The 27,287-nt window shown below is 40.7% G+C and overlaps 1 protein-coding gene across 1 annotated transcript; it reads right to left on the bottom strand.

Moving 5' to 3' along the window:
* Positions 1-463: 463 nt before the first annotated feature.
* On the bottom strand, positions 464-27,287 carry LOC122770984 (sphingosine kinase 1-like). Its single transcript, XM_044028229.1, has 5 exons — positions 26,717-27,287; positions 15,570-15,719; positions 8,930-9,024; positions 8,353-8,468; positions 464-4,326 (listed from the first exon to the last, which is right to left on the bottom strand). Exons 1-5 carry the CDS (start codon positions 27,144-27,146, stop codon positions 3,438-3,440), a joined length of 1,680 nt encoding a protein of 559 aa, XP_043884164.1. The 5' UTR covers positions 27,147-27,287; the 3' UTR covers positions 464-3,437.

The raw sequence follows: 27,287 nt of genomic DNA, 5'->3' as shown, positions 1-27,287 counted from the left end.
TTCTGCTGTTGTGAAGAAAGTGACATCTTTGTTTCCTTTGCTAATGAAACCAAATAACTGTGACTTGAATAAATGAATGTTTATTTTGAATATTTTTAGTTTAGTTTTTAACAGTTGATCCTGATTCTGCAGTCCGTGTGCAGGCAAACAAACAACATAACACATAAGAATAATAAATAAGAAAACTAAAATGGACGAGTAGACAAAGAACAATGAAGACAAAAATAACAAGACATCAGATGGCCTATCACAGTCTAAATAATCTGCATATTCAAAACAGAGGATATAACTCGCCTAATCCACATACAGAGGTGGAAAGAGTACTGAAATATTCAACTTCTAAGAGTACCACTATTTTCATACCATTTTACTTAAATACAAGTAAATGTACTCAAGTTAAAGTAAAAAAAAAGTGTCTTCACAGTCATTACATCAGTGTCACAAAAGCAGATGCAACAAACACTCAATGAACCAAATCTCCTTTATTTATCATTTATTTCCTTTTCAATCTGGAACATTCTGATTCGAGGATAGAAAATTACAGACATTTGTCTACATGAAAATATAGATTCTCTCTTTGAAAAAAAGAATCAATCATTCAATCTTCAAAGTGCGTGAAAAAAAAGGTCCCTTCACCATAAACATGTACACACACAGGACAACAACAACAGCAGCAGCAGCAGGTAAAGTGTGTTTTCACTAACTGGACCAGACTCACTTCAGTCACACTGAGAAACTGGACTCTGCTGCTCCGGGTTCACCTCAAAAGAAAAGAAAAGTCTCCTCAGCAGTTACTGATGAAGCGGCGCCAAGTTCATACACACTGCTGTGCGGCTTTGTTTATCTGTAACATGACAGCACATGATTTCTGTCGCTGAGGGAAACTCAAATTCAGCCACTAACTAATGATAAATCAGCAAAAGCACCACTATGTTCACACCACCAGGAGGCAGCACAATCAAGGCACGTCAAACACTTAAAAGGGAACCAGCAGCGTCACTCACAACAAATAAGACTTTGCATAGACCAAAAGAAAAAGAAGATAAAAGTGGTTTAACAACCCGGCAACGTTAATGGATCATTTTACATCTTAAGGCCAGTAATATTCTACAGATGCAACAGTCTCGGCAGGAAACTCAGGTTTTTGTCTCTCGACGTGTAAAATTCAAACAAACGTGTTTTCAGGTAATGCTTCCACCTCACGTGATGAGAAAATGTAAACGTAAACTACGTCAGCGCCCGTGAATCAGTTAAAAGACCTCGGTGTCACTATGTGTGGGAATCTGTCAGTTACATCAAAGCCTCAAAATCTGACCCTTCCGGCGTAAAGAAGGACAGTTTGCTGCAGCTTCCAAATCATTTTCTTGTGTTGAGGAAGGAGGAAGAATGAAGATGCTCTGTGAGGAACGTGACGCCTCCTACCTTAATGCAGCAACTCTACACCCTCCTCCTCCTCCTCCTCCTCACAATGTGCCGCTTTAACCAGCATCCAACAAGCCTCCTGTCCATACAGTCAGTGTAATCAATTTCATTAAAAAGTGTCTTGCATGTGACTTAAAGCTCAGTGGTAAGGACACCTCGGTGACGATCGTGAACAAATCCCTCACAGAAAAACAAACGGCTGTGTGTCTGTGTCTGGGACTGCTCTGCAGAACACTGCAGTACTGTCAGCAGCAGATGAAAAGACGGATGATGGACGGATGAAAGCAGCAGCTGAGGAGGATGAAGAAGAGGAGGAGGATGGAGGAAGTGAGGATGCATTTGTGGAGCCACTAAACGCGTCATCAGTCGCCTGTTCGACTCATCACGACTCTGAATGAATAAGAAAAACAAGCGAATGAATGAAGCATGCGCGATTAAAAGATGGATTTGATCTCTCTGGCGATATCGAGTCAGGGGGAGAGTTTTGGTTCAAGCATTCAAGTTTTGATATTTGAGATTACGGCACCAAACCCAGTAAACGCGGTCAAAAGTGTAAAAGTAAACAACGCTGATTAAAATCCCGGGATAGGTCACATAACAATTGTGTAATGTCGTTCAACTTCATCTTCACAAAAAGGCCACCAATTCAAATTAAAACCCGGGACATCATAAACCTCCTGACAGAGAATTCAACGCAGGCCTGTTGTATTAGACTGTGCTGGTTTAAGCTGGGTGTACCTAATAAACTGACAACTATTTAGGTCACAGAACGCAACACGAGAAGAGAACATGTGCAAGGAAATGATAATGGTGAACTGACCCTTTAAGTATGTTGCAGTCCCACAGTTCATGTTTCACAGTAACAGCCTACAGTACAGCTCTCGTGGCAACTCATGTCTTCATGTCAGAAGAAAACATGAATCTGGTTTGAGTGAAATGATGAATCACTTTTGAAAGACGTGTCCTCATGACATATTGACATACAGCTTATGACACTTTAAGGCAACAGATCTGAGATGAGAGGAAGTACATTAGATATAAACATTTATATATAATGGTATATTATGCTCTTGATTCTGCTAAAACAAAAACGGGAAGATTTACTTGTCTCTGACTTAAGAAATAGTCACAAAGCGTGTGATTGCACTAAAAAACTGAGGGAACGGCCACTGAGTGCATCACACACACACACACACACACACACACACACACGCGCGCGTGCTGTCTCTATCGTAGTGCAGAGGAGCCGTGAAGCTCTAAATCCAATCACTTGCTGTTGCATATGATGCTGTAATTCAAGCTGATCTACAGATTATGTCACATTCAGGAGTCGTCTCCATGCAGTGATAAACAAGACGAGACACTGGAGACAAAGTGTGTCCGTGTGAGCTCAAGCTGTGGAGAGCCAAAGTGTCCAGTGGGAAATCATTTGTTTTCTTTTCGTGCATAGTGAGGACCCTCGTGGACATAATACAATCCTTAGCCCCCATCACAACTAAATGCCTAACCCTAAAACCACGTCCAAAAAGCCCTTTACAGAAGTGAGGAGCAGCCAAAATATCCTCACTCCGTATGGTTTATATGATCTTTGGTCTCTTTGGTGTCTTGTTAAATTGAAAAGAGACAAAAAAGCTGTTGTGATGAGCTTTTATCTCACTCTTATATTTGTCTATTTGGATTCACAGACACTTTGGGACTCCACACACAGCACTAGTGTGTGGTAATATTCTGACACTATGAGACTATGACAGTGTCTTCTGAAAACATGGGTTATCTTTGTAGCGCTGAGAGGTGGAAGGGATAAAGTGGGGGGTTTTGTTACACAGAGTGGACAGTTTGAAGAGGTTTATGTAAAATGCCCGAACATTGCATGTAACACACTGACACTGTGCAAGTACCTTAACGCCCCACCTTGACAACATGAATTATCCCTTTTAACGTAGCATCCATTACTTTGCACTTGTACCTCGTATCGACAGCAGAGATGAAAGCTGACGGTGTTTGTTCATGTGAGTTCATCCAGTGATTAACCTCGACAGACCTCTGTGAACCTCTGCCTGCACCGGCCCGTACTCCACCACCTCTCCATCCACTGTTATTATACCTTTGGGTGAATACGGCTCCAGCCTCAGCGCCTGCACCTTGGCGTACACCAGATGTTGACAGTTGGTTGCCAGATGTGCACCTTTTTCCATAGCGAGGAAGAGCCTCAGCAGAGCGCTGCGTGATATTCCCGCTCTGACGTAGAAAAGATGGATGATGCCGTCGTCCACGGTGGCCTCGGGTGCTGCCAGCAGGTCCTCTGCCAGGTGGGACTGGTGCATGGCCAGCACGAGGACAAAGTCTTCTTCCTGGACCACCACCCAGCTGCTGGGCAGCGGTTGGTCCAGGGGCAGCAGCACAGAGTCAGGCGGGCCGGGGAGAGATTTGATGGCACTTCTGGACGGAGTGTTCTCTGCCTTGCGTACTTTTAGGGAGTTGTTGGAGTGGCAGTAGTTGTGAAGGGTGTTCTCACAGGGCGTGTCTCCTCCCTGGTGGCACAGCAGTGAGGCTGGACTCAGGGAAGAAGCCTGATTGTTGCAATGCAGCGTCATGTTTTTTCTCAAGCCTTCCTCACCGTTGCGGTCCGCGGCGGCAGGCAGATACGCCAGCTTGCCCTTGTATATGCGGAGAGAAGCCAGTCTCACCAGTGTCCCCACAGTGAACCTGGCAGCTCCTGCGTGACGGTACTTTTCGCTCTCGATGTCCACGTCTGCTACGAAGCCCCAGGCCAAGGACAGGAAGGAGAAGAGCCGAGGGCTGGAGGACAGATGGATGGAGACCAGGTCCATATGAGACACCAGTCCTTTACAGAGCAGGAAACCACAGCTGACCAGGAGCTCCTCACTGTACACTGGGGACGCTCTGGAGAAAGAGAAGGAGGAGGAGGAAGGAGTTGATCATGACAGGTAGAGCTGGACTGACACCACAGAGTTAATCTTATGCTGCTTTTGTATCTGCAGTTCTCTCTGTCATCAGCTTTAAGGCAGGGTTTTATTCACACAGAGATACTTGAAGGCAGTTTCAGCTTGAACTAAAGATATAGTATGTAACATGTTGTTGTGTCATGTACTTGCATTAGCCAGAATGTTTCCAACACTCTGAATCCATTTATATTACCTTGAATATAAATACTGATTTCTATGGTCTCCACTATTGTGACATGACTAAATTTAATGAGCAACAGGCATCAACATCAGCATGTTAAAAATGACCATAAGCAGGGCTGGGTCACAGCAGATGACCTCAGCTCGCGGGCAGAGCCACTTCTACCAGCTGAGCTATCTGACGCCCTCAAATAATGATTTTTCTGTTCTTTCTTTCTTTTCTGTATTTAATAAAATGACTGATTACATTGTATAGTTAGATATATCCAGATATATCCCCAATTACAGTTAAATACAGTATTTGGAGAAGCTTGAAATTGCATTTTTCCCTCATAAACAATTTGCCACATCATTTCAGCCATACTTCAATGACCTAGCAAAAAAAAAAAGATTTAGATCAAATTAAAAACAGGAATACCAGCATGTGGAGGATGAAGCAGTAGACGATGAATGAATGAAAACAGGTCATTTCTCATGTGTGTTGTAGAAATACCAGGATAAGTGTGACCTTATTGTCTTGTTTTATGAACACAGGGGGGAGAGAGGAGTTGGAGGAGGAGGAGGAGGAGGAGGAGGGCAGAGCCTCGTGGGGTGAGGGACAAGAGCGAGTCAAAGACTGGGTTCAATAAACGTGGGGAGGCTCAGGGACAGAACTGGGCAGTGGAATCAGCTTATGCTCCTTCAGACATGATGACAGGCAGGTCAGACAACAAAGACAACCCCATCTGGGAGAATGGAGACAGAGGTGAAAGGTCATGATCACACACACACACACACACCTGCTGTTACCGCCCACTTCCAATCACAGTGATGAGTGAGCGTCTCAGTGGAGCTTCAGTGGCCGCAGATATATCTCCATATTCATCAACCTGAATCTATTCACAATCTCCTCTACATTTCCACTGTTCACTTTCAACCTTTTTGATCACTGTGTGGTAAAAAGGCCAAGAAATAAGTTTGTCTGTACCATCATTAACAGAAAGTAATCAAGTATATTCACTCAGCTACTGAACATTCAAATGATGTTGAGGTACATCATTTGATGTCTTTCCAGTTTATGCTTCTTTAACATTTTAGAAATACACAGTTGTACAGTGAGTATGTACAATTGCGAGTCTTAAGGTTTGAAATGCAGTTATTTGACAGTGTTATCCAATCCTGGTGATCAGTGAACCTTTAAGAACTGTTTTCCCGTCATGGTGACAAAGAGAGAAGGAAATAAGGGAAAATGGCTGACCAGAACAGGAAGTGAAGGGGGGAATGATAAATCAGTTACACATGAGAGCAGTGGAGAGGAGGGAAAACAAACAAATGGAGCTTTGAAGGTGGAATGAATGCTGTGAGTAGTGAGCACAAAAGAAAGTTATACAAGTAAAATGAAAGAGCGTTCTGGGAGGAATAAGCTGTTCCCTGGAACAGGAAACCTGGACATTTTGAAACCTGCTTGGATTCAGTGATGAGCTCTCGGTTGGATGACACACCAGTAGCAGGTAAGTCTATTTTTCTGTAACTCTCCTGGCTTCTCCTGGCTTCTGACCTCAAGCTAAGCATGTTTTGGTTCATTGAATTTGATATGATGAGTGAGAAATGTTTGTTGGTTGGTCCAATTCAGTTATTGTTTGAATGGAAGCGAGAATTAACTGCCTTGGTTTTACTTTCATGTTATGCTGTCCTGTTCAAATTTTGAATATTTGAATTTCTAAAAGAAAATGGACAGGCTTAACTTTTGATTGTTCTCCTGTCTGGCACCCAAGTTTACAATTGTTTTTGAGAGGCTTCTACGCTACAGTGCACATGGTGAAGTCAGTGCTGTCTGTCAGCATCTCGTCGAAACACGCTTCAAAAAACTGCAGAGAATGGTTGTGTATTTCTTTTAGCGAAGCAATTATTCGTACACTGAAGTTTTTTTGTGACTTACTGGAACTTCTACTATGAGCGAAGGATGTTTAGCTCATAAGATTAGCTAAAACCTTTTCATTTATTTCTATCGAAGTACCTGTAAACCACCAGGGGAGGGAGACACTTGTATCAAGGTGTCACACCTGTCCCTTCACAAACCCTCAGCCTCACAGATGATGTTTGATGTGTGCTTTTTGTGTTTTTGAACAGAAACACATTAAAGCCTTCACTCAGCAAACGTGTTCTCTACATTGCATAATACCACATACATTCTAGTTTGATCCACCACATAGTGTGAACCCTTTATTCATTTGGGAATAATAACACATACACTCTGGACAGGACCAGTGCAGAGCAGCCCCCCCCCACCACACACACACACACACACACACACACACACACACACAAATGCAGAGAGAGAGAGAGAGAGAAATATTTTCTGGACACCCCGGGAGTGTGAGATGTGATGAGAGTAAACAATACAGAGTCTGGTCTCTTCCTGTCATTGTTGTTGCTGCGCTGACTGGAAGACCATTGTTTGTTGAGAGGCTGATTGACAGATGCAGTTGACAGGGTACAGTAAACTGAATGTGACTAGTGAAGACAGAAAGATACATTTATCTAATCTGGAGTCCCACAGAGAAAAAAGGACACTCATCTACAGTATGAATAAACTATAAATAAACACACTGAGGTACAGAATAACTGCTTTAACAGAGAGAAACCGACAGAGAGCAGGATAAAGCTCGATGTGACCCACAAACATTTGGGGCGGCTTAAAGTGCCAGAAAGCCCTGGGCACATTAACAGCCACCTCTCCACCTTTTAAAGCTGCAGTGCGTAACCTTTGGTGATTGTTGTTGTTGATATTCTGTCTGTTTTTGGTCTTCATGAACAGAAACAGTGCAACATTATTCTTATGCTGCGTCCTTCCTCTGTCAAGCAATCTTATCAGTTTGTGTGTATGGGCGAGTAGCAGAATTCTGAAAGTTTACATGGGTGCATTTTTGTGTTTTCAGTTGTACTCAAACCTGTTTGCAGGCCTTTCACTTTACTAACGCAATGTAGCTGTTGCCTTAACTCAAACAAGCCTACAGCTAACTCCTGAAGATGACTGACCTGGGGGACTAAGGACCTTTCACAATTCCCCTTTCTCTTCTTTGTTCTGATTGGATGAGCTGCAAACAGTCACTCAAATGAGCAAATCATTAATAATTTATTTATGAGATGAGTGCATTTTACACTGAAAGGCATCAGGAAGCGGGACTGAGTGTGTCCGTGGCCCAGATACAGGAACAACACTATAGTGATACTCAGAGATGCTGTTTCCGAGTTGTTTTTAATCATACAGCACCTCAGTGGTTCCATCTGAAGCTTTTCAAGGGAGTTTATACAACAACATAAATAAAAACCTATAATAAGACAGTTGAGATGCTGTGCACATCAAAGCCTCTGCTGAATTAAATCAGACTCATGGGGATTATGGCCATTACACACACACACACACAGCATGTTTTTGTCTGCAAAGCTTCTACTAAATCTACAGCTACTGTATACACATGTGGTATGTTTGTGCAATGATACGTCAATCTCTGATATCAAACTGATTACACTGGTCCCTGTGGAGCTCGACATCATTAGTTTGGTCTTCAAAAGTGATTTCTTACAGACTAACAGACCAAAGGATATTTAGATTAATTTCAGGTATAACAAAGACAATCATTTTTTAGAAGAAGTAGTCAGACATGTTGTAGTACCCACAAATTCGCTCTGGTCACAATTGGGTAGCAATAGATTGTCACTGACCCACAAATAAAACCTCTTTTATAAAATGACGTAGAAACGAACGGAATCAGTACCACTTATGATTCTGCATGTTGCTCACCCAGAGTAGTGATGTACAGATGCAGCCAAGGCATTGCCTGAACCACCAGGAAGGATTCCCAGCGGGATCTGAACAGCCTCCTCCCAGTCCGGTCTCTCCAGCAGACCATTTATCACCTGATAGACACAGAAAATCAAAACAGCTTCAATTTGAGGAACTGATAGAAACTATAGTTTTCTACAAGTGACATGAGAAATTGACTCATGTCACTTGTAGAAAACTATAGTTTCTATCAGTTCCTCAAATTGAAGCTGTTGACTGAGAGACCATTTCTCAACCTAGTTCCCAATGCAGGGGGTGTATGTCAATACCTCATACAACCATGGTATGAAGTACATAAGAAGTCACAATATCCAAAATACATATACACTTATGCTGTTACATACACTTCAGTGCAGTTTGGTTTATGGACTCAACAGTTAAGAAACAAATCAGTGATTTCAACAGAAGAAGCTTTACATGACATGGTGTCTGAAGTCGCACTAACAAGCTTTCACAGCTGATGAGGTTCATCTTGAACAGGAAGCAGACATTTGGGTTTCCACTGACAACAGAAGTCATCACTTTGTCTCTTTACCTCGTATAGAAGTCCGTCTCCTGACATGATGACTAGTGCGTCCCATTGTGACAGGTCAGCCTCTCTCATCAGCTCTCGGGCGTGGTTCTGCCGCTCTGACACACAAACAGAGACAGTAGTAAGTGTGTGTGTGTGTGTGTGTGTGTTCATGCAGCTGCGTCTTTACTGTATGAGGACCCCTGGACTTGTCCTGTCAGCTTCCCCCCTCCTCGGTAGGGTCAAAGGTCATGGTCAGCCTTAATGCAGTAAGTGTGTGCTCTCATGCCCTCAGGGCAGAACAGAATGAAACACTGAATTAAAATTTGACCATCTACTGTATATCACACACAGGTCATTTCATTGTACGGTTCTAAACAAAAGCATGCAACACCTGTTTCCCGGTCAACTGTCATTGATTATTGCGGGGCTATACTTCCGATTTGAAATCAGACTCTGATGCGTCCAATGACGTTAAAATCATGCCTGTTAATCCCTCGCACTACAGGATAACTTGTTAATCTGTTCAAATCAGCCGCAAATTGGAAGGCACCCATGATTGTCAGGAAGCACCAGATTGGGACCAAAATATCTTCTAATGTAGGGTAGACTTAAGAGGTCGGCTTCCCTTAAACAAACAGGCATCTTGTGCTTGTTTTTAATTAAACTTTTAAAATGGTTTGTTTGAATGTTGCACTCAGGTTTTCCTCCAGGCCTGTACGTAAGTTGCTGCTGCAAATGGGAAATAATGTTAATGTTGCATGAAACAAGAGGCACAAACATGACTTTTAAGTAAGGGGAGCAAAAAAAAACCAGTGATATTTTGGCAGTCAACAGTCACATGCTGCGATCGTCACAGCACAGGTGTTTGTTGTCAGCACCTACTTATGATCCAGGTGATGAATAAATAGGTTTGTGTGTGCTTAAAGTAGTAATGAAGTTACACAATCACTTTATTGGTTTGTGTCATGTATCCAGTGAACATTCGGAGAGAACACACTGGAAACTTAACACCGTGAGTACACAGATGGCAGCTGGAAACACTGTAGGGACAGTATGTCTAAAAGTTCAGAAGACAAGTTAATAGACCAAGTGCATAGATGCTGTATATTCCACACAATTATAACATTACAGCTCTTTGACGTGGCCCCTGCAGATATCCTCAAATGCCATGCATAAGCACATGACACAGCCATAGTTTTCCACATTCAATTCCGTTTATCTCTGACCTAAATCATGACAAAAAATGAAGACATTAAGATCAGAGGTACCAGAAGAGTTTTGTTACTCTACTCTTACTTTAAATCTTTCTCTTTTTTCGTTCCGTCTTTCCTTCCTTAAAAGTATTAAAGTACACCCGTGGGAGGGAAAGCTGATACACGGTCTTAAATGAAGCATCTGCCACACTGCCAGTTAGATGACAACAACTAAATTACCCAGAAGCACTTTATCAAATGAACCTGGGTGTATAATCTGATGACGTGGGACAACAAAACAGAATCTTTTTCAGAAAACTGCACACATTAAAATGTAATAGAATAACATAAGGCACAGAATTAGAACTTGGTTTAGTCTTAAATAACATTTTCTCATAATCTGTTTACATAACCTTTATTTATTGGAGTTTTTACGGACAGAACTTTAACAATATTGGTCCTAAAACTGGTCTTTAATTAGTAAATTTCAGCAAATTAATTAACCTGGAGTCTTTAGTCAGTTGACAGCAGATAGTTTGTTAGATATCTAACTAAGAATAACATAAACATAACTAAACAAATAATATTAAACATACCAGTTATTAAACCCCATTCAATATAATATTTAACTAGGTTTAGCTAAAGGTGTCTTTCTAAATGTTCCTTCAAATTAAATAAAAGAGAACATGATAACTGTAGAATGAAAGTGTCACCACATTACTGTGAGATTTCTCTAGCTTTGCACGTAAAACTAAGATCTGTGACTGTCTGTTGGGAGATGTTGGCAGAGATGGAACAGAATCTAATTTTACTTATAATAATAATAATAATAATAATGATAATAATAATAATTTGGCTGAATGAAATTATAATGTTTTATGTTTTGGAGGATAGCCTAAAAACTTCAACACCTAATCTGATTTTCTGTCTAATGCTTGGGTTTTGTAACAATGTGTGTAATTGTAAATTATAAGTTGAGAAAGTCATTGATTCAGCTCTCTGTACTGTCTTTATAGTGCTTTAAACCTTAAAAGGTCCATCTAAACTCACTCACTGCCACTCACATGTCATATTTTATTATATTCAGCCACATGACATCATATATGAGATTGGTGATAAAAAAATATTCAATGTTGAAGGAGTGTAAGATAAAGAAAGGAACCTTTTGTTAGTCATATGTGTTGGACTGTTCACACACTAATAGTTAAAGGTGACATAGAATGCTTGTATCACACATATATGTTAGTTATGGAGGTCTACTTACATATATGAATTTGTTTTCATGATTAAAAACCTCCTAATCGCTGCAAACGAGCCGATCAAAATATCTCCTCACTGAGGCTCTCGTCAGCCGCGCTGTTTCAGACCAAAACCACACCCCCAGAATGTGGACTGTGTTGTGATTGGCCAGCCAACGAGAGCTTTCCCACTGTCCTGTGATTGGCCAGGTACATGGAAGTGACGTAATAGATACGCCAGCTCTCAGATACACAGCTCCCCCTCTGGCACGGTGGATGCTCTGCATCTCAGCAGCTACAATGAGAGTAGTTCTTCTTCTTCTGCGGTTGAATGTACGCAACCGGATGTGCCCGGACTAGTGCCCGCACCAGGAGGCGCTACGGTGGTGAGAGGAGTGGTGAGGATTTCTGATGACGACATCAAATTAAGGAAGTGCCGATCCACTTCGCAGAGCCCAGGAAAACAATACAACACTATTTTCTCAGCAGTGGCTGAACTGTTTGTTCTGAAACTTTAGGGTTTCATAAACGAGGTAATGACACAGATACACACACAAACGCAGCATTAATTGGAGCTTCCAGTCTATGTGGGCTTTAATGTGAGCAGTTTAAAAAAAAGAAAAGAAGAATCCTGCTCAGCCACGTACAAAACTTTCTCAGAGATTTGTATAGGACACACATTATTTCACAATTATTTATAACATAATTTAAATTATTTTTTTTAAGCCTACAAATACATTTTGAACTTTCCCAGACTGTATACACCTGTGTGGCGCAGGAACCTGAGAAAAAATAGTCCTCTTTTGTGTTTTAACCTCATTACTTATCTGTACTGTCCTTTCATGCTTTCATTGTGTTCACATCTTAACTAAAAGGAACACACACATACACACAATCACACACACAAACACCTCTGGAGAAGGATCTGATTTCTCAGCCTCTCCTCTTACCTTTCTCTCCCTAAACTCTGCAGAATTAATGAATCATGTCCTCCTTTTCAGCCCAGTCACATCAATGTTTCCTTATCTATGCAGAGTTTGGACACTGAAAAGGATTGAATCACTCCATACAGCAACAACAAAGCAGGGACACTGCAATGTAGTGGCCAAGCTAAGAGCAGTTTTAGTATGGAACTCTCATCTCTTAGACTGATAACGGTTTTGTCTCTGACTGAGTCATTGCAGTCATGCAGATCTCTGCTGCATTATTGACCTGTGGTCACAGCTCCTGGATTATGGTGTTTTCAAATTGTCCTGATTCCAGAATGACTAACATTTCCTCACACAAAATAAATGAAGCTCTTTAGCATAAGCTCACTCAGGAAGACCGATGACGCTCTTTTGCTTGCTTTGCTTTAGTCTTTGTTATATTGTTTTGTCTTTGTCTCCTCTCATGCCTGCATGCACACTCAAATGTTGCTGTCACTTCCCAAGGGAACCAATGGAGGGATCAGCTGTTAATCAGCTGGTTTCATCTATCCAATAGCACAAGACACACATCATCTTGCTGCTGTCTTAACATATATTGTTCTCTTCCTACTTTAGGCCATTCATGCTGCTGTAACACACACAGCCACAGGAAGCAGAAAAGCTGCAGATTTACATGTTATCCTGTAATGTAATGTAATGTAATGTAATCCTCATGTGCAATAAGTTGACTACTGTGGTGAAGAAACACTGGGCCACTTACATTTTGCAGCTGCGTCATGACAGGTTAAGTGCTTGTTGGGTAACGAGGAGCTCTGTCCATGTATCTCCACCCTGCTGTCAAACACAAGAGCTGCAGCACATGTCGTCTACCAACATAACAGCAGGTGATGACCTCTGTCGTGTGTCTTCACACCTTTATTGGGCTGTGAGGACACACTTTGGTTTCTACCCATTATTGTGAGGACATTTCAGCATGTCCCTAAAGAGCCTTTTGAAGGTGGAAGACCTGGTTTTATGGGTTAGAGCAGTTTTTCCCAAGGGGGAACACTGTCCTACATGTGACTTTTTGTCTAAATCAACCATGTAGCCAGATCATTTCCCCAAAAAAGTCATACCAGTATCACTGTGTGTGTATGTGGCATGAGAACTGTAAACACAGTTGTCAGCAACAGGTAAACAAACAAATGTGTGCATGCTCACATTCTGCTCTCTCTATCTTAGATCTTACAATGTAAAATTCATAGGAAAATGGTAGTAGTTTTACCTTCAGGCAGCTCACTTAAAATTTGAGAGGAGGAGTCTAACAAAATAGTGATCATAATATTGAATTGTGTGAAGTGCTGTATCAATATGGAAATATTCTTGACAGTGGTTTTCTGTGTTGTATTTAAACCTCCGACCACTAGTTGGCAGCAGGCTTTCAGTCATTTGACTCTCTCTTAGTCCTTTCACTCCCCGTGACTACATAAAGGAAACAGGAAAAGGAAATATGCTTATAACTGTTATTTTTATTCCCAATAGATCGCATTTTTACGTATCATACTGGAATATGCATCATATTTCTCAAGTGTAAAGTGCAGTAATAGAAACACACATCATGACAAATTCAGAGAAAGTCTTATGGATTATGTCATCTGTTGTGACACTGCTGTCAACCAAACTTAAATATTAGTTCCTCAGAGTTTAAGTCTGCACTATGTTTTGCTGTGAAGAAAAGTCCTAAAATCAAGATAATAGTTTAACTTAAAAAGGGTATTTATACTATGTGAAAATTAGAAACATAAAGTGGAATGGTACCAACCAGATTAAACAAGCAAAATCTAGAAATGATGATACAATACTTTGTGTTCCAGAGTGATGGAGGAAAAGCACAGCACATTTCACTAACCCTGTGTAGAAGCACAGTTGATCAAAACCCTGAAGTGAATTGCTTTTGAAGTACAAAAAAGCCAGCCAGCTTTTCATAAATTTGTATAACAGGAGAACTGAAGCTTTCCCTTTACAGGAGAGACACACAACCCAATCACATGACACTAAAAAATGGATTGTCTGCCTCCATGCAGTTGTGAGCTAAAAAAATAAGCCCTGCTATGGTCGCCAGTCCATATATATACATATACAGTATATATATGTGTGTGTGTGTATATATATATATATATATATATATATGTGTATATATATATATGTGTATATATATATATATATATATATATGTATATGTATATATACATATATATATACATATACATATACATATATGTATATATATATGTGTATATATATATATACATATATATATGTATATATATGTATATATATATGTGTGTGTATATATGTGTGTGTAAAATCTTTATTTTGCAGAGCCTGAACTTTACAGTGTCAAGTTCAAATAACTTTGTTCTGCTTCAGTGAGTTTTCCTGCGTTTATATGTAACAGGATGCTGTGAGAAAGTTTGAAGAAAGGCCATGCTCGACTGACGTATAGTTTATCAATTTAAACTGGAACTGAAAGATATTTTTCTTCTCACTCTCTGATGCTGGTGTGATATAATGAATGAGTCTATATGTCTAATCCCTCTGAGGTCTCACTCTACAGCAACAATATCTCAGAAATGACAGAATGAGACTTTTTCAGCATGTGCAAGTGACACAGTTTCTCACGTGTGTTTATTTGCTGCCTCGCTGTAATTTACTCTCTGCCCTCTTTTCCCTGTCAGTGCCGTCCCCACTGCAACTAAAGTCTGTGTTCTGACACTGATTTATGAACAAAGCCAGACAGGGGCTTACACTCAAAAATGAAGATGAGCAAAGAAGAAAAACTTCACACAGAATAACTGATATGGTGAGGCTGGGAGCATTTACGTTGTATGTGATGAGTGGGTTGTCATACAGCATTGGCAGGAGTGAGTGTGCAGAACAATCATTACCACCCATGGAGTGTATGTAGATTACAGTGCTGAGTATGAAGACATCACAAGATTAAATCAGTGCAAATCCTGGAAAGCGGGGATATATATTGTGTGAATGTGTGTTTGCATGTCTTCATCCATATGTGTGTCACACCGTGTGTATTTATTACATAACAGATCTGTATGCACACGGATCAGAGGCAGTTGATGGGCATCATGATGGTGACAGCAGGAGAACACAAACAGGTTTTACAATGTGATAGAGGGGAGACGTAACTGTTCTAGTCAGTGTTGTCTTTGCTGAGATCGTTCACTGTGAAATTGGGAAAGAGTGTTTTGCGTGACTGGAATTGTTGACTGATGTGTGCAATAAAGTGTATTCTTCAGCTCACCAGTGATCACCAGAGTGTGCTGGATGCCGGCTTCGTTGAGCTGCCGTTGAATATGGTTGTTGTACAAAGTGAGCGCTTGTCCTTTTCCACTCTGTGGATTAACCAGCAACATCATTCGGCACGGACGAGGCAACTCGCTCATTGACACACCTACACAGGAGAGAAGAGAGTAAGACCACTGACATCTACAACTCACCAAAATGCAACTACTATGCAAAATCTTAGACTAGGTCATATACTGCAAATCAACGTGTTTCAATATGGACTCGTTTCTGGGAGAACCAATTCCCTCAAATTCAAAGACCAAATTCGGCTGACACGGTTTATGATGGGAGGACGACTTGAAAGAGTTGCTGCTTTACCCATGGTGTCCACTTTTATTGATTTGTAGTAGGGCTGAACATTTAATTGAAATTGAATCAAAATCGCAATACGGCCTACTACAATTTTGTGGCATCGTAACAAACAAGGGACACATTTACCTAAATATCAACTCCTTTCTTGCACAAAAGTCAAGCACTTTAAATGACCCATGTATATTGAGAGCGATTGGCGATATGGTATCTTACGTGTTAATGATTGTATGTATTTTTGTATTAAGTAAATTTATAAAACCACAAGGGTTTATTTCTCTTTTCACCTGCACTGACAAAATCAGAGGTCTGCTGACAAAGACATAGAAAGACACTTTAAGTGCATTTGTATACATGGCATCATTAATCATTCTACAGAGAAACAGGAGATAAGGACAGGCACATGGGAGAATGTGTACACGGACATATGGAGACAAACAGGATTTCCTGTAACAGAGAATAGAGATGCACAAGGATTGTTGGTGGTGAAAAGGAGAATTAGGATGAGAAAATATGCACTGCATTGAAAATCAATTTATTCAGGAAAGATTAGATTGTAGTTTTTGACGTTCTCCATATTACAGAATTATCGTGATAATATCGCACCGTGGTGTCTCTGGTGATTCCCACTCCTACTGTTCATATACTTATAGTTTACTTTTATGTATTCAGTTACAAGTCGCACAAGTAATCTTATTACATCACATATGCCACTACAATAAAAAAAACAACAATCAAAAGATGCTTCTGAAGAGGGTGGAGCACAGCAGGAGCATTTGGGATGAAGCAGAATTCAGAGGGCTGTGCAGAGTTACCCAGATCTCACAAACACGGACACCAGATCTTTAAAAAACACCAAAGAAGAGAGAACGCTGCTTTTCTGCTGTAAGTCTCACATCATCTGAGCAGAGTTAATGTAAGCAAAAGACTGTGGTGTAGAAATGTATTCAATTATTAATCCACAAGTAGAAACACACAGTAGTTCTGATGGAAGTAAAACTGGGCTCATGTTAAAGGAATAGTTCAGCTTTTGGGTGTTTTTTTGCAGTGAATCAGGCTGAGACATAAAGGCTTAATCTTACTGAAAACATGGCTGCTAGGGTGGAAAAAAAACAATAATGATGTTTGCTGCTTTATCTGACATTATTAGACAACCTTTTTGAACAGAAAACTGAAGTTTGACTTCACTCACCACAACAAAGTCCATAAAGAAAACAAGCAATTTAGCATCAAAGCCCACAAAAGTTGTTGATCCACTGCCGTCTCCATTGGTAAAAGTTCAAATGTGTTATTTATTTTATTGCTTTGTTTTCTTGAAATCCTTCATTTGGAGCTACATAAAGGACACAAAGACAAACTGCTGATTTTCTTTTCAGACTTTGTTGCTGTAGAGGCGGCGAAGTTCAAACTTAAGTTTGGCATTGAAAGAGGTTACCTAATGAAATGATAAAGTGGCAGATATACTATATAAAAGTGTGTAGTGGATCTACTTATCTACTCACAAACATGTTTCGATCGCATTTTATGACATCCAAACAAGTCTGACTGCAAATAAATGAGTAACTCTGGGTGGGAACGAACTGAAGCACGGAGGGATAAGCACTTCAGCACATGACTAATGAGTTTTGTTTTAATGGACATGTAGGAATGTTGTCAAACGGGTCAGGAAAGTGTTCACACACATTAATGCACCTTCCAAACTGCTCACGTCTGTCGCCGGAGTTTGAACTCTGGTAAAAATCTTTAGTGTTCCACACTTCTAGTTCTTTCACATGTAACTTCAGTTATTACATTAGAAAGTCTTACAAATTCAGACCTTTTCACATCTCATGTCGAGAAGTTTCTTAAAAACATGCAGGTGAGAACTAGTAAACTTGGTCTACAATGACAATGGCTCCAGCTTCTCTGAGACTTTTAAAGGATAAGTGGTATAGACTGTTGATGAACCGATGGTTGTTTGCATACTAGCTTTGTTATCATGTTTTGTGTGTAGGGACCAACACTCAATACCGGTCTGAAAGTCTGAAATCAAGTGAAATCACTTTTCAGAACTTATCTTTGACATTAGCAACAGGTTATTAAACAATTAAGCAGCTGGTTTGACTGCATTCCTGCTAAATGAATCCAAACTAAAGCCAAGAAAGTTTGAAATGTTATCACTAAGAAGAGTGTGTAAGTATAAATATGGTGTCCTTGCTGTAAGGAAGCCGTGTACATTAAAATAAGTTTATCAACCTCAAAGCCATAATGACTAAACAAAAAGCCAGTGAAGTACCCTCATTAATCAGCTTGCATGACAGTTGGCAGTGAAGGGCCGACCTTGCCATCTAAGAGTCCCAAACAACCACATAACATAACTAAATCCAACTCCACGCCACTTCCTGTGTGCCACCCTCCCCTTCTCCAAACATTCCAGAGGGCACTATCTTTCTACTCGTCTCTGTCTCTCCACACTCTGGGTTTCCTGCTCTATCATTAGCTTCAGACACATGGCACAGGGCCAAACGTCTGACATGCATCTAATACGAGATACTAAGATCAACAGAAACGACGGGGAAAGTTTGTTGCTTATTATGATGACTGTAGAAGTTATAAGAGCGGATCATGTGTCTGGTTTGTTTGTATAGGAATGGGTGTAGCCCTACTTTGGAGTGATGATATACATTGGTGCTGATGAACATGTACGGTCAAAGACAATACATTTTGTTTCGATTTTTTTGGGGGGGAGTTCTGGGATCATTTTGTCAACTGCTGACAGAGCTGAGGCAGGAAAAATTAACTCCCAGACACAACAGTTGTGGGGAAAAGTAAATGACTGTCTCAGATAAAGCGATAAAGTGGATGAGCTGATATCGAAACAGTCAGTGAATCATCATCTCGCAAGACAGAAGAAAATACAACAAAGCACTGCCCCACATTTCAAGAGTACATTCACTTCATCTGAGACTACAGGACGTCTCATCTCAACTGTCGCACAGATCTTAATGGAATAATCACCGCTGAGCTACGTGCCATAGGAAATGACAATCTAAATGAAAGGGGGGAAAACCCCAGGAGCCAGGAAAAACACATGTTCCAGCTTATAATAGCTATCTGAGTGCATATAGGAGACAACTTTCTCTGCTTTGTACACGGCAACTCTGCATGATGTCAGCTTCTATTTTCACTACACACAGAGAGAAAGGAAAAACTGTGAATTTACAGCTTCCACAAAGACATGGAACACTTTTTAATGGAGCTTGTACAAAGGTGAAATGCAAACCTTCCTAACTGTAACCTCACATGGCCACACTGTGCACACCTAGACTCAATCTGAGTCCATGTGAGGACATCTGCATAACTCATGTTTATATCTTAATCAACTTCCTTCATATCAACATCAGACACACAACATGACGGAGCACTAACCATGTGCAACTGAAGAATAGCGTAGTCATGATGATCTAGAAACTAAATCTCTGGAAACTGCAGAAGGGTCAGGCTTTCACCACACTTAGCTGCATTTTAAGATCAGCAACTGAGGACCAGAAGACTCCCCATCCATGACCACATACGTATCTCCCTCTGCTCTTACATTTCTGCCTCTTGCCTATCGGTGATGTGGACTCTAAGCCTCGACAAACACCCATTAGGAGGGAATCCAGTTTCCATGTTAAAGGGATTAATGGATTAACTTTTATTTGGCCTGGCACTTATACTCTCCCTCTGATATGACAGATATTATGTCCAATCATAGTCTGCAAAAATGTTAGCTCTGTCAGAGGCCAGCTGAGGGCAAAAGACAGCTACTCTCTGCTATACAGTGGTCGGCATGTGATACAGATTAATGTAAGTGAAGCATATTGAGGACGAGTTAAAGCTGCAATATAAAGGTTTGCTGAAAAAAAAAGTGTTACGTTTAATCTGCAGGTTCTTAAAATATTAATGTTTTGAGATCATTATCTGTCCTGAGTTCTTCTCATCGGAGGACAAGGACAGACACCCTTGTTTCATACACACACGACCTGTGGCAATTTCTTCATCTCTGAAACTCTGTTGATGCATTTTTACAGCAGTTCTGGTCAACAAACATTTAGAAAGTAAACTGTTAGCAGTTATTCTTTCCACTGGCTGTGACAAACCAGTGTTGCTGATGCTAACTGGCTAGATTTCAAGCATCCTTTGCAACATATAATAGGAAGTTTTTATGGACGTATGCAGCACCAAAACAGACCAGAGGTGTTTTGGAGCAGCCAATAGGAGCATCCTCTCTGAACTGCTCTGTGATTGGTCAAAACCTTGTAAAAAACATGTGATTATGTGGCCCAGAGGAGGTGCAGAGGTGTTGTTCTCTCTCAGATCACTTGACACTATGCTGAAAGATTATTATGGGATAATTGATCAATAGAGGTCAAAGAATTCCACTTACTGTCCCTTTAAACTATTATACATTTTCTGGATTGTTTTCACATCATCTTATAACTCATGCAACAGACCAGCTGTGTTGAAATCCTGGAAAAAAGAAATCTCTTCTTGCAGATATGAGCTTGATATTTAGTAGCAGCGGGATGTTTCACCTCTTTTCTACGCTTCAGGAGTTTATTTTGTAGTTAACTACATACCAGCTATAACCTCCTGACAGCAATCTAGTGATACAGTTTGGGAGTGGCGTACCCATCATGATTAGAGGTTCACTTGTGGACAATCTTAAGCTCAGATGTCACATTATTCAAAGTACCATGCTTTATTTGGAACCCCATAAAGTTCAAATACAAACCAAACTACATTTCACTGTACACTAAACTGCATGAAAGACATATTTTCTTGTGTTTGGCCATGGCTGTAGTGTGACTAAACATGTGCACATTCTCAGGGACTAAGGCAAACATGTCAAATTATGACATTGCTAAACTAAATTGAATTGCCTAAAAGAACTCTTTGTAATTGTAATAACATGTTTCCAGGGGGAGCCAAAGTTTCCACATTGAGGATAGTAAAATTTAGCCTAACCTAATATGCAATAAGTGGTTTAAAGTCTATTATTAATGTTACAAAAGTCAGCAAATTAGCATAGCTAATAGCATAGCACATAGCTTTATTGATTGTAGTGATCATGTAAATGTGTACGTCAATCAATTGGGAGTGACATTATTGTTATTATTATTATTACATGAGAATGATCGTCTGATCACAAAAAATGTACCATGAAGGAGCCCCAGACCTCATCTACAAGCACCAAACTGAAGTAACATTCATGGTGCAGCGACAACAACAATAATAATAATAATAATAATAATAACTCTTTGATTGTAATGTTGTTTGTAAATCAAAGCCTGGAAGCCGCTCAAACACAGAAGCAGTTTTTTTCTCTGCACCAGAACCACAAAGGGTGTGGAAGGAGGAGGTGGAGGAGGTGGTGCTGGTGGTTAGCCTGCTGTAGATCTATATTAAGAAGGCAGGGATTCTCCGGGATTTTATTAAAATCATCGTGCACTGCCTGTCTTGAAGCTGTCTCTATAGATCTTCATAGCTGTGCTGTGAGACAGGATCTAACCACCGTCTGTGGAACGATGTGTCCCAAATGAGTATGTTAGGCCACAGGGTCAGATTAGGGAGTGGAGGTTAGTCTGCTGCACGGAAAGAAAAGAGCCACACACTTTCTAAAAGTGTACTATTTTAGTGAGCTATTGGCATTATCACAAATGAAATGTTTAGTAAAGACTTTCTTTTAACTTCTTAATGGCAGGTCATTGTGTTGAACTGTATGTTCACTTCAAATGTAAAACATAAGCAATGAGTGATTAACAATACAATTAAAACTGTTACAGAAAGAAGAAATGCAATAAGTACCCGTGTATGAAGGAAATGGACTTCCTACCATAAAAAAAACCCCACAACCACATGTTCTTCTACCAGGCAAAGACTGACTTTCACTGAGCCAGCTGTTCTGCAGTCTGAAGGGTCAATTAGTGGTTGTTGTTGTTGTCGATGTTGTCAGCGTATCATAGAGTGACTTGAGACGAGTCTTTGGAGAAAACTATCTGGGTGTGCACTTGTCTTTTGTGCTTCGGTGCAGCAGTCATTCTCTGTTTAGAGATGGGAACGTTCTCCCAATTTTCTCCCCCATCCTCCATCCTTTATATTTGCATCAGTAATAGTTAGAAAAAGAACTGTGATAGTCACAAAAGCTGTAAACCCCCACAACCAAAGAAAGCTCCAGAGAGGCTGAGCCTGAGGTCTCGACAGGACGTCAAGCTTGATCGCAGTCTATGTCCAGTGAGGAGGAGGAGGAGGAGGTGGAGACCTCAGGGGAGTAACTGCTGCTGCTACGGTCACACAACTGTCTGACCAAACACACACAATCTCTCTGCTATTTCAAAGAAAAACACTGTGCTGATATAATCGTTATAACCTAGAACAAAAAACTCATTTTTTCTTCTACAGCAGCTACGTGAACAATGTATTATGAATGAAATGGGTGGTTTCTATTGCAGCAGACTCAGGACATTTCCTCACACTGGTCTGTTAATATGGTGAAATACGTGTGATTCATGATGAATCAGCTGCATCCCTAACCAGACAATTCTCGACTATCAGTTACTGCCCACATGTCAGTTAAATTGTTATGGAACTTCTTTTATACAACATGGTTCCAATGATATTTGAACTTTAAACCTGGTTACATTATCCATAAGAAAATAGAAAAGGTGTTCAGTAGTGATGCATGCAAATTTCTTCTTTTCAATCAAAAAAACACAACACATGATCACATATGCACTTCTCCTTTCTGCTTATACTTCAGAAATTGTGTGTAACAGAGCATATAAACCATTGTCCCAGTATCAATCCCATCCCATCCAAAGCCAATGCATTAATAATAGCACTAACAGGCTAAATTTAATATAATTAAATTGTGTTTTGAAAACGGCTCCCAGAGTGGAAAAATCTTAAAACGCCGCCCTAAGAGAGGCTTTGATTTTGCTACCAAAAGTAGCAACATTGGTCCCTGTGAGACAGAAAGGTGCTTCTTCTCTGACTCACTATCATCCCACTGTTTCCAGCGTTACACACTTTTACTAACAGCTGTATGCAGGTATGTTACATTAACAAGATCTCACAGATGTAGAGGAAACTAAGAGCAGAATTTACATCATGAGAGATAAGAAAACGAACCTAAACTGAGAAGATTAAAAGCTTGATCACGCACCCAAACACAAAGGTAACTCAGCCCAGTGCCAAAGCACGTTATGCAAATATATCAGCACAGACACTAGCCACTCTAATCACGTTACTGCTTTTCACTTAAACACCACACAGCTCAATATTGGGTAAGTTTGTTCTCCTCGTTGTCTGTGTTTAATGTTGGACAAAGTGCAAGTGTTGGACATCACATCTTAACTTTAGCAATGTTAGACACTGCTCTGCTCACCTTCAATAGCCACTAAGGTCATGTATCTTTATTTGACCCACAAGCAATTGAATGAAAAAGAAATTGTGGTATCACATGCAGGATACGTACTAATCTGCAAGGTGTTTTGTGACTAGGTGACTAATCAGATTCAAGGCAACCTGAATTAACTGATTCCCATTAGCTGAGGATGTGCTGTAACTCACTGTCACTGGACAGAGGCAGCCAAGAGCTCAAACCCAATGACGACCCGGAGCGATTGATTCAATCAGCACTATTAATCTCTCTGCCTGGTGCCATCGCCTGACACGTGATAATGCCGTCCACAGCTGAAGTGAAACCATTTATTGAAAACAATGGATCAATACTATTTAGGAAATAGAAGGCCATGCATCTCAAATGTCAATGTTTACTGTCAGAGCAGGGACACAGTTTATAGGGAGTTTGACTCGGGGTCATCATGACACACAAGGATCACTCATTTAAAGTACAAAAATAAGACACTGAGGACTACAGAGTAACCTTGTGTCGCCTCACATCTTCTGTTAAGAACTGCACTAGGAACACACCATACAGTGTGCGACGGTAGCTCAGCGAGTTGTCTTTCAACTCAAAAGTTGCAAGTTAGATTCCCGGCTCCGCTAGTCTACATGACGATGTGTCCTTGGACAAGACACTTAATCCCACGTTGTTAATGAATGGATAGGAAAGATGAGTGAGAGCAAATGCGCTGCACATAGAGGTGCTGTATGAAAGTGTGAGTGAATGGGTGTGAATGGGTATATGACAACACTGTAGTGTAAAGCAGCTTTGAGTGGTTAGATTAGAAAAGTGCAATATAAATACAGACATACACACACAGGGAACGCAGTATCCTGCTTGCAATGTCTGTGTGTGTAAAAATGGCTGTAGAAACAGGTACAGCAGGTGTTTCCAAAGAAAGGGCATGATTTTCAGTCTGGGTTAAATGGATAAGGACAGAGGTGCTTTACTTTCAGACTCCAGGGCAGGTGAAGCCACAGGAGACATCCGTGTTTGATTCATCTAGAAAACCTGTTTAAACCTGGGGCAAACCTGTCTTTAAGACCCAACCTGTTTTAAAGTTAATTATACTGTCTGAGGTTACTGGTGATCTTTTCTACTTATAATGTTACTGCATATATTCAATCGTAAAAAAAAAATTTAAGCAAAAAGAGAAAATGCAATCTGCGTCACAGTGTGCCAGTGATACCAGTCTGCAGCAAAGCTTTTTTTGTTTCCTTCTCATTCAGCCATGACAGCTTGGTGAAGATGCCAAAATAATGAGATAGTGTATCTTCTTTACAAATTTCCCTTGACAAAAGCAGCAGAGCGATTATACCTCTTGGTATTACATGAACTCTCATGTTTCTTTTTTTTTGTTAAAATACTTTGTTTGCGGACTGTGGTTACTGAAATGTGACTCTCAGTACCACACATGTCCTAAGGTAAACCTAAAGGGTTCTTTGTGTACAGTATGCTATCTGTATATACAGGTGTGTATGTATGTTTGTATGAAACTGTCCCAGTTTTAATCAGGTTTCAACACGTGGCTGTGTTGCACCCACTGCATTTGTCATTAAACTCTGCCTTAAACATACAAAATGCATTGTTAACTGAAGGTCAACTTTAAAAGAAACTTAAAAAGAACTGAATTAGTTAAAAAACATACAAAAATAGTTGGCAGGATTACACATTACAGTATAATTCCTTATGGACACAGAAACTCCACCCACATCCCATTCTCATGAATGACAGCTCTAGTACTGTCCTTTTTGAAGTTAAATTATTAAATATTATAAGTTACACTGGAACTTCCAGTTCCAGTGTAACAGACACAGGAAACTGTTGACTACCAGCAGGTAACAAAATGTAATACTCAGTAAATTTCAGCTACTTTTATACTGCTTTTATACTCAAATTATCTGATTTGCATACGAACACATCTGATCTGATTGCACGTGTGCTGCTGCTAACTCACCCAGTCCCTGTTCGGTCTCACTTGTAAAAGAGAATTTAATCACATTGTGAATTTCTCACTGTCATAGACCAAATGTACATTTGATTAATCGATGGAGTTATAAGATCAGCAGATTAACAGATAATGAAAATGATCATTAGCTGCAATGGAGCTTATCAGTTTGCCAAATTAATATACAAGTGGGTCGTAAAGTCAGACTAAAGTTGTGATGTTTCAAAAGACTGGTAGATTGCTTCAGGCAGTAACCAACAGCCCAGACCCCCAGGAGGACCGAATGAGCCCTGTTCAATTAGCTTGTGCTGATTAAATTAACTGCAAAAGTGTTTGTTTGCTAGATAAATAGCTATACATTAACACAATGTGTGTGCCATTAAAACACAATATGCATCCAAATAAATAGGCAATGTAACCATCATGTATGCCACATCTTTAGGTTGTAGTAACGCTTATCCTATCGTTCAGTATTCTGGGTTTTTATTGTTGATTTGTTTTCCTCAGTTAATATCTAAATGGCCTGTGTGTGTACTCAGATGACCTGTGGTCCAAAGTCACAAAAGACGTGCTTTGATGAGGTCATGAAGCAGTGCTGGATTATGGGAATTGTTGTTGTGTTGTCTTGTTTGGTTTGCGTTTAAGCTTTGGCAGCAAAACACTTAGCAAATGGCAATGATCCACTGAAGACACACACAGAACACGATACGGATGCACGATATTGGACTTTTCGCCGTTATCCAATATATCGGGAGTGCTTGGGCCAATAACTGATACCAATATACAAACGTTTTTCCCTGCACCCAACTGCATAGGTCATTTTGCCTTTTCTGTAGTATAAACGGAGAAGGCACGGAGGTATCAGCCTATTTAGCCTAGCCTTAGTTGTAGTCAACAGTTCCATCAGCAGATCCTGGTGTGTTTGCTGATATCTGATAATACATTTTAAAGCCAATATCTGCGATACCGATGTTGTGTCGATAATATCGCACTGAATATTTCCTTACTCACTCATGTTTCACGGGTGGTTTTCCCCACAAGGTATATTAGAGAAGTAAAACAGATTGTCATTAAAGGGCAATTAAGATAAAACGGTAGAAATATGGAATTTTATGGATTTTATCATTAATTATCACTAATAAACGTTAGACTGATTAATCATTTTAACTCTACTTTGAAAGTACTTTGAATTAGTCTTTAAAGTAAACCATGTGGTGATGCTTGCAGTGAGAAAAGGAGGTTTGGGTCAAAAACTTAGTCTTGCCATGGGTACCAAAATGGCCCTGATAAACGTTTTTATCGTCGAAAGGAGTTGTGAGTAGTTAGTATATTGTCCTCTCTGTGAGCTGTCATACTACACATGTGTAAACCACAGACCGAACTTTCCCGCTCGTCGTTAACTAACAGACACTCTCACCGTCTCTTGGATACCGTTGTCGGCCACTGCGCTCTCGAACAGCACGAGCCCACTTCTCCGCCTCCTCCAGGTTAGCTCCCGGGTCCTGGAGCGCGGCGAGCCGAAAGCAGTGCTCCACTCTCTGCCGCGACACTCCGGAGCTCATCCAGCGCCGTTTCAGTGGGTAAAAGTAGGCTGAGAAGTACGCCGCCGTGTCTGCGGAGTCATCCGTCCGATAAGCCCGGCAGCCAATACAGTCCTTCAGACTCAGCACTACCTTGTTCCGCCCGACAGGTGCCGACGCGAACCTCTGGATCAGCAGGTCCCTCTCGGTCAAGCTCACGGAACACCTGACTTTTCGGTTCCCAGTGATCGTGAATTCCCCGAACAGTGTGACCGGACTGCCGCTGCCGCCGATGCGACGGTCCGGTTCAGCTCTCCTCTCGTCCATCCTAAGCGGACGCCGGGTTGAGGAGACCGGGACGCAGCCTCACTCTAACATAACTGCCCCACAGGAGGGCTCGAGCACAGTGAAGAGAAGCTCACTGCGACTGCTGCCGGACCCGCAGTCAAGACTGGCGGAGTCACTAAC

This window comes from Solea senegalensis, linkage group LG6 (assembly GCF_019176455.1).
Source record: "Solea senegalensis isolate Sse05_10M linkage group LG6, IFAPA_SoseM_1, whole genome shotgun sequence".
Classification (NCBI taxonomy): domain Eukaryota; kingdom Metazoa; phylum Chordata; class Actinopteri; order Pleuronectiformes; family Soleidae; genus Solea; species Solea senegalensis.
The sequence above is the reverse complement of the archived record's forward strand: the minus strand, read 5'-3'. Positions and strand labels throughout refer to the sequence as shown.

Coding starts and splice junctions, on each gene's coding strand:
- LOC122770984 (XM_044028229.1), bottom strand. CDS start 27,146: ATGGACGAGAGGAGAGCTGAACCGGACCGTCGCATCGGCGGCAGCGGC. Junction 9,025..15,569: donor GCACACTCTGGTGATCACTG/GTGAGCTGAAGA, acceptor TTTGTGTGTCAG/AGCGGCAGAACCACGCCCGA. Junction 8,469..8,929: donor GAGACGGACTTCTATACGAG/GTAAAGAGACAA, acceptor TGTGTCTATCAG/GTGATAAATGGTCTGCTGGA.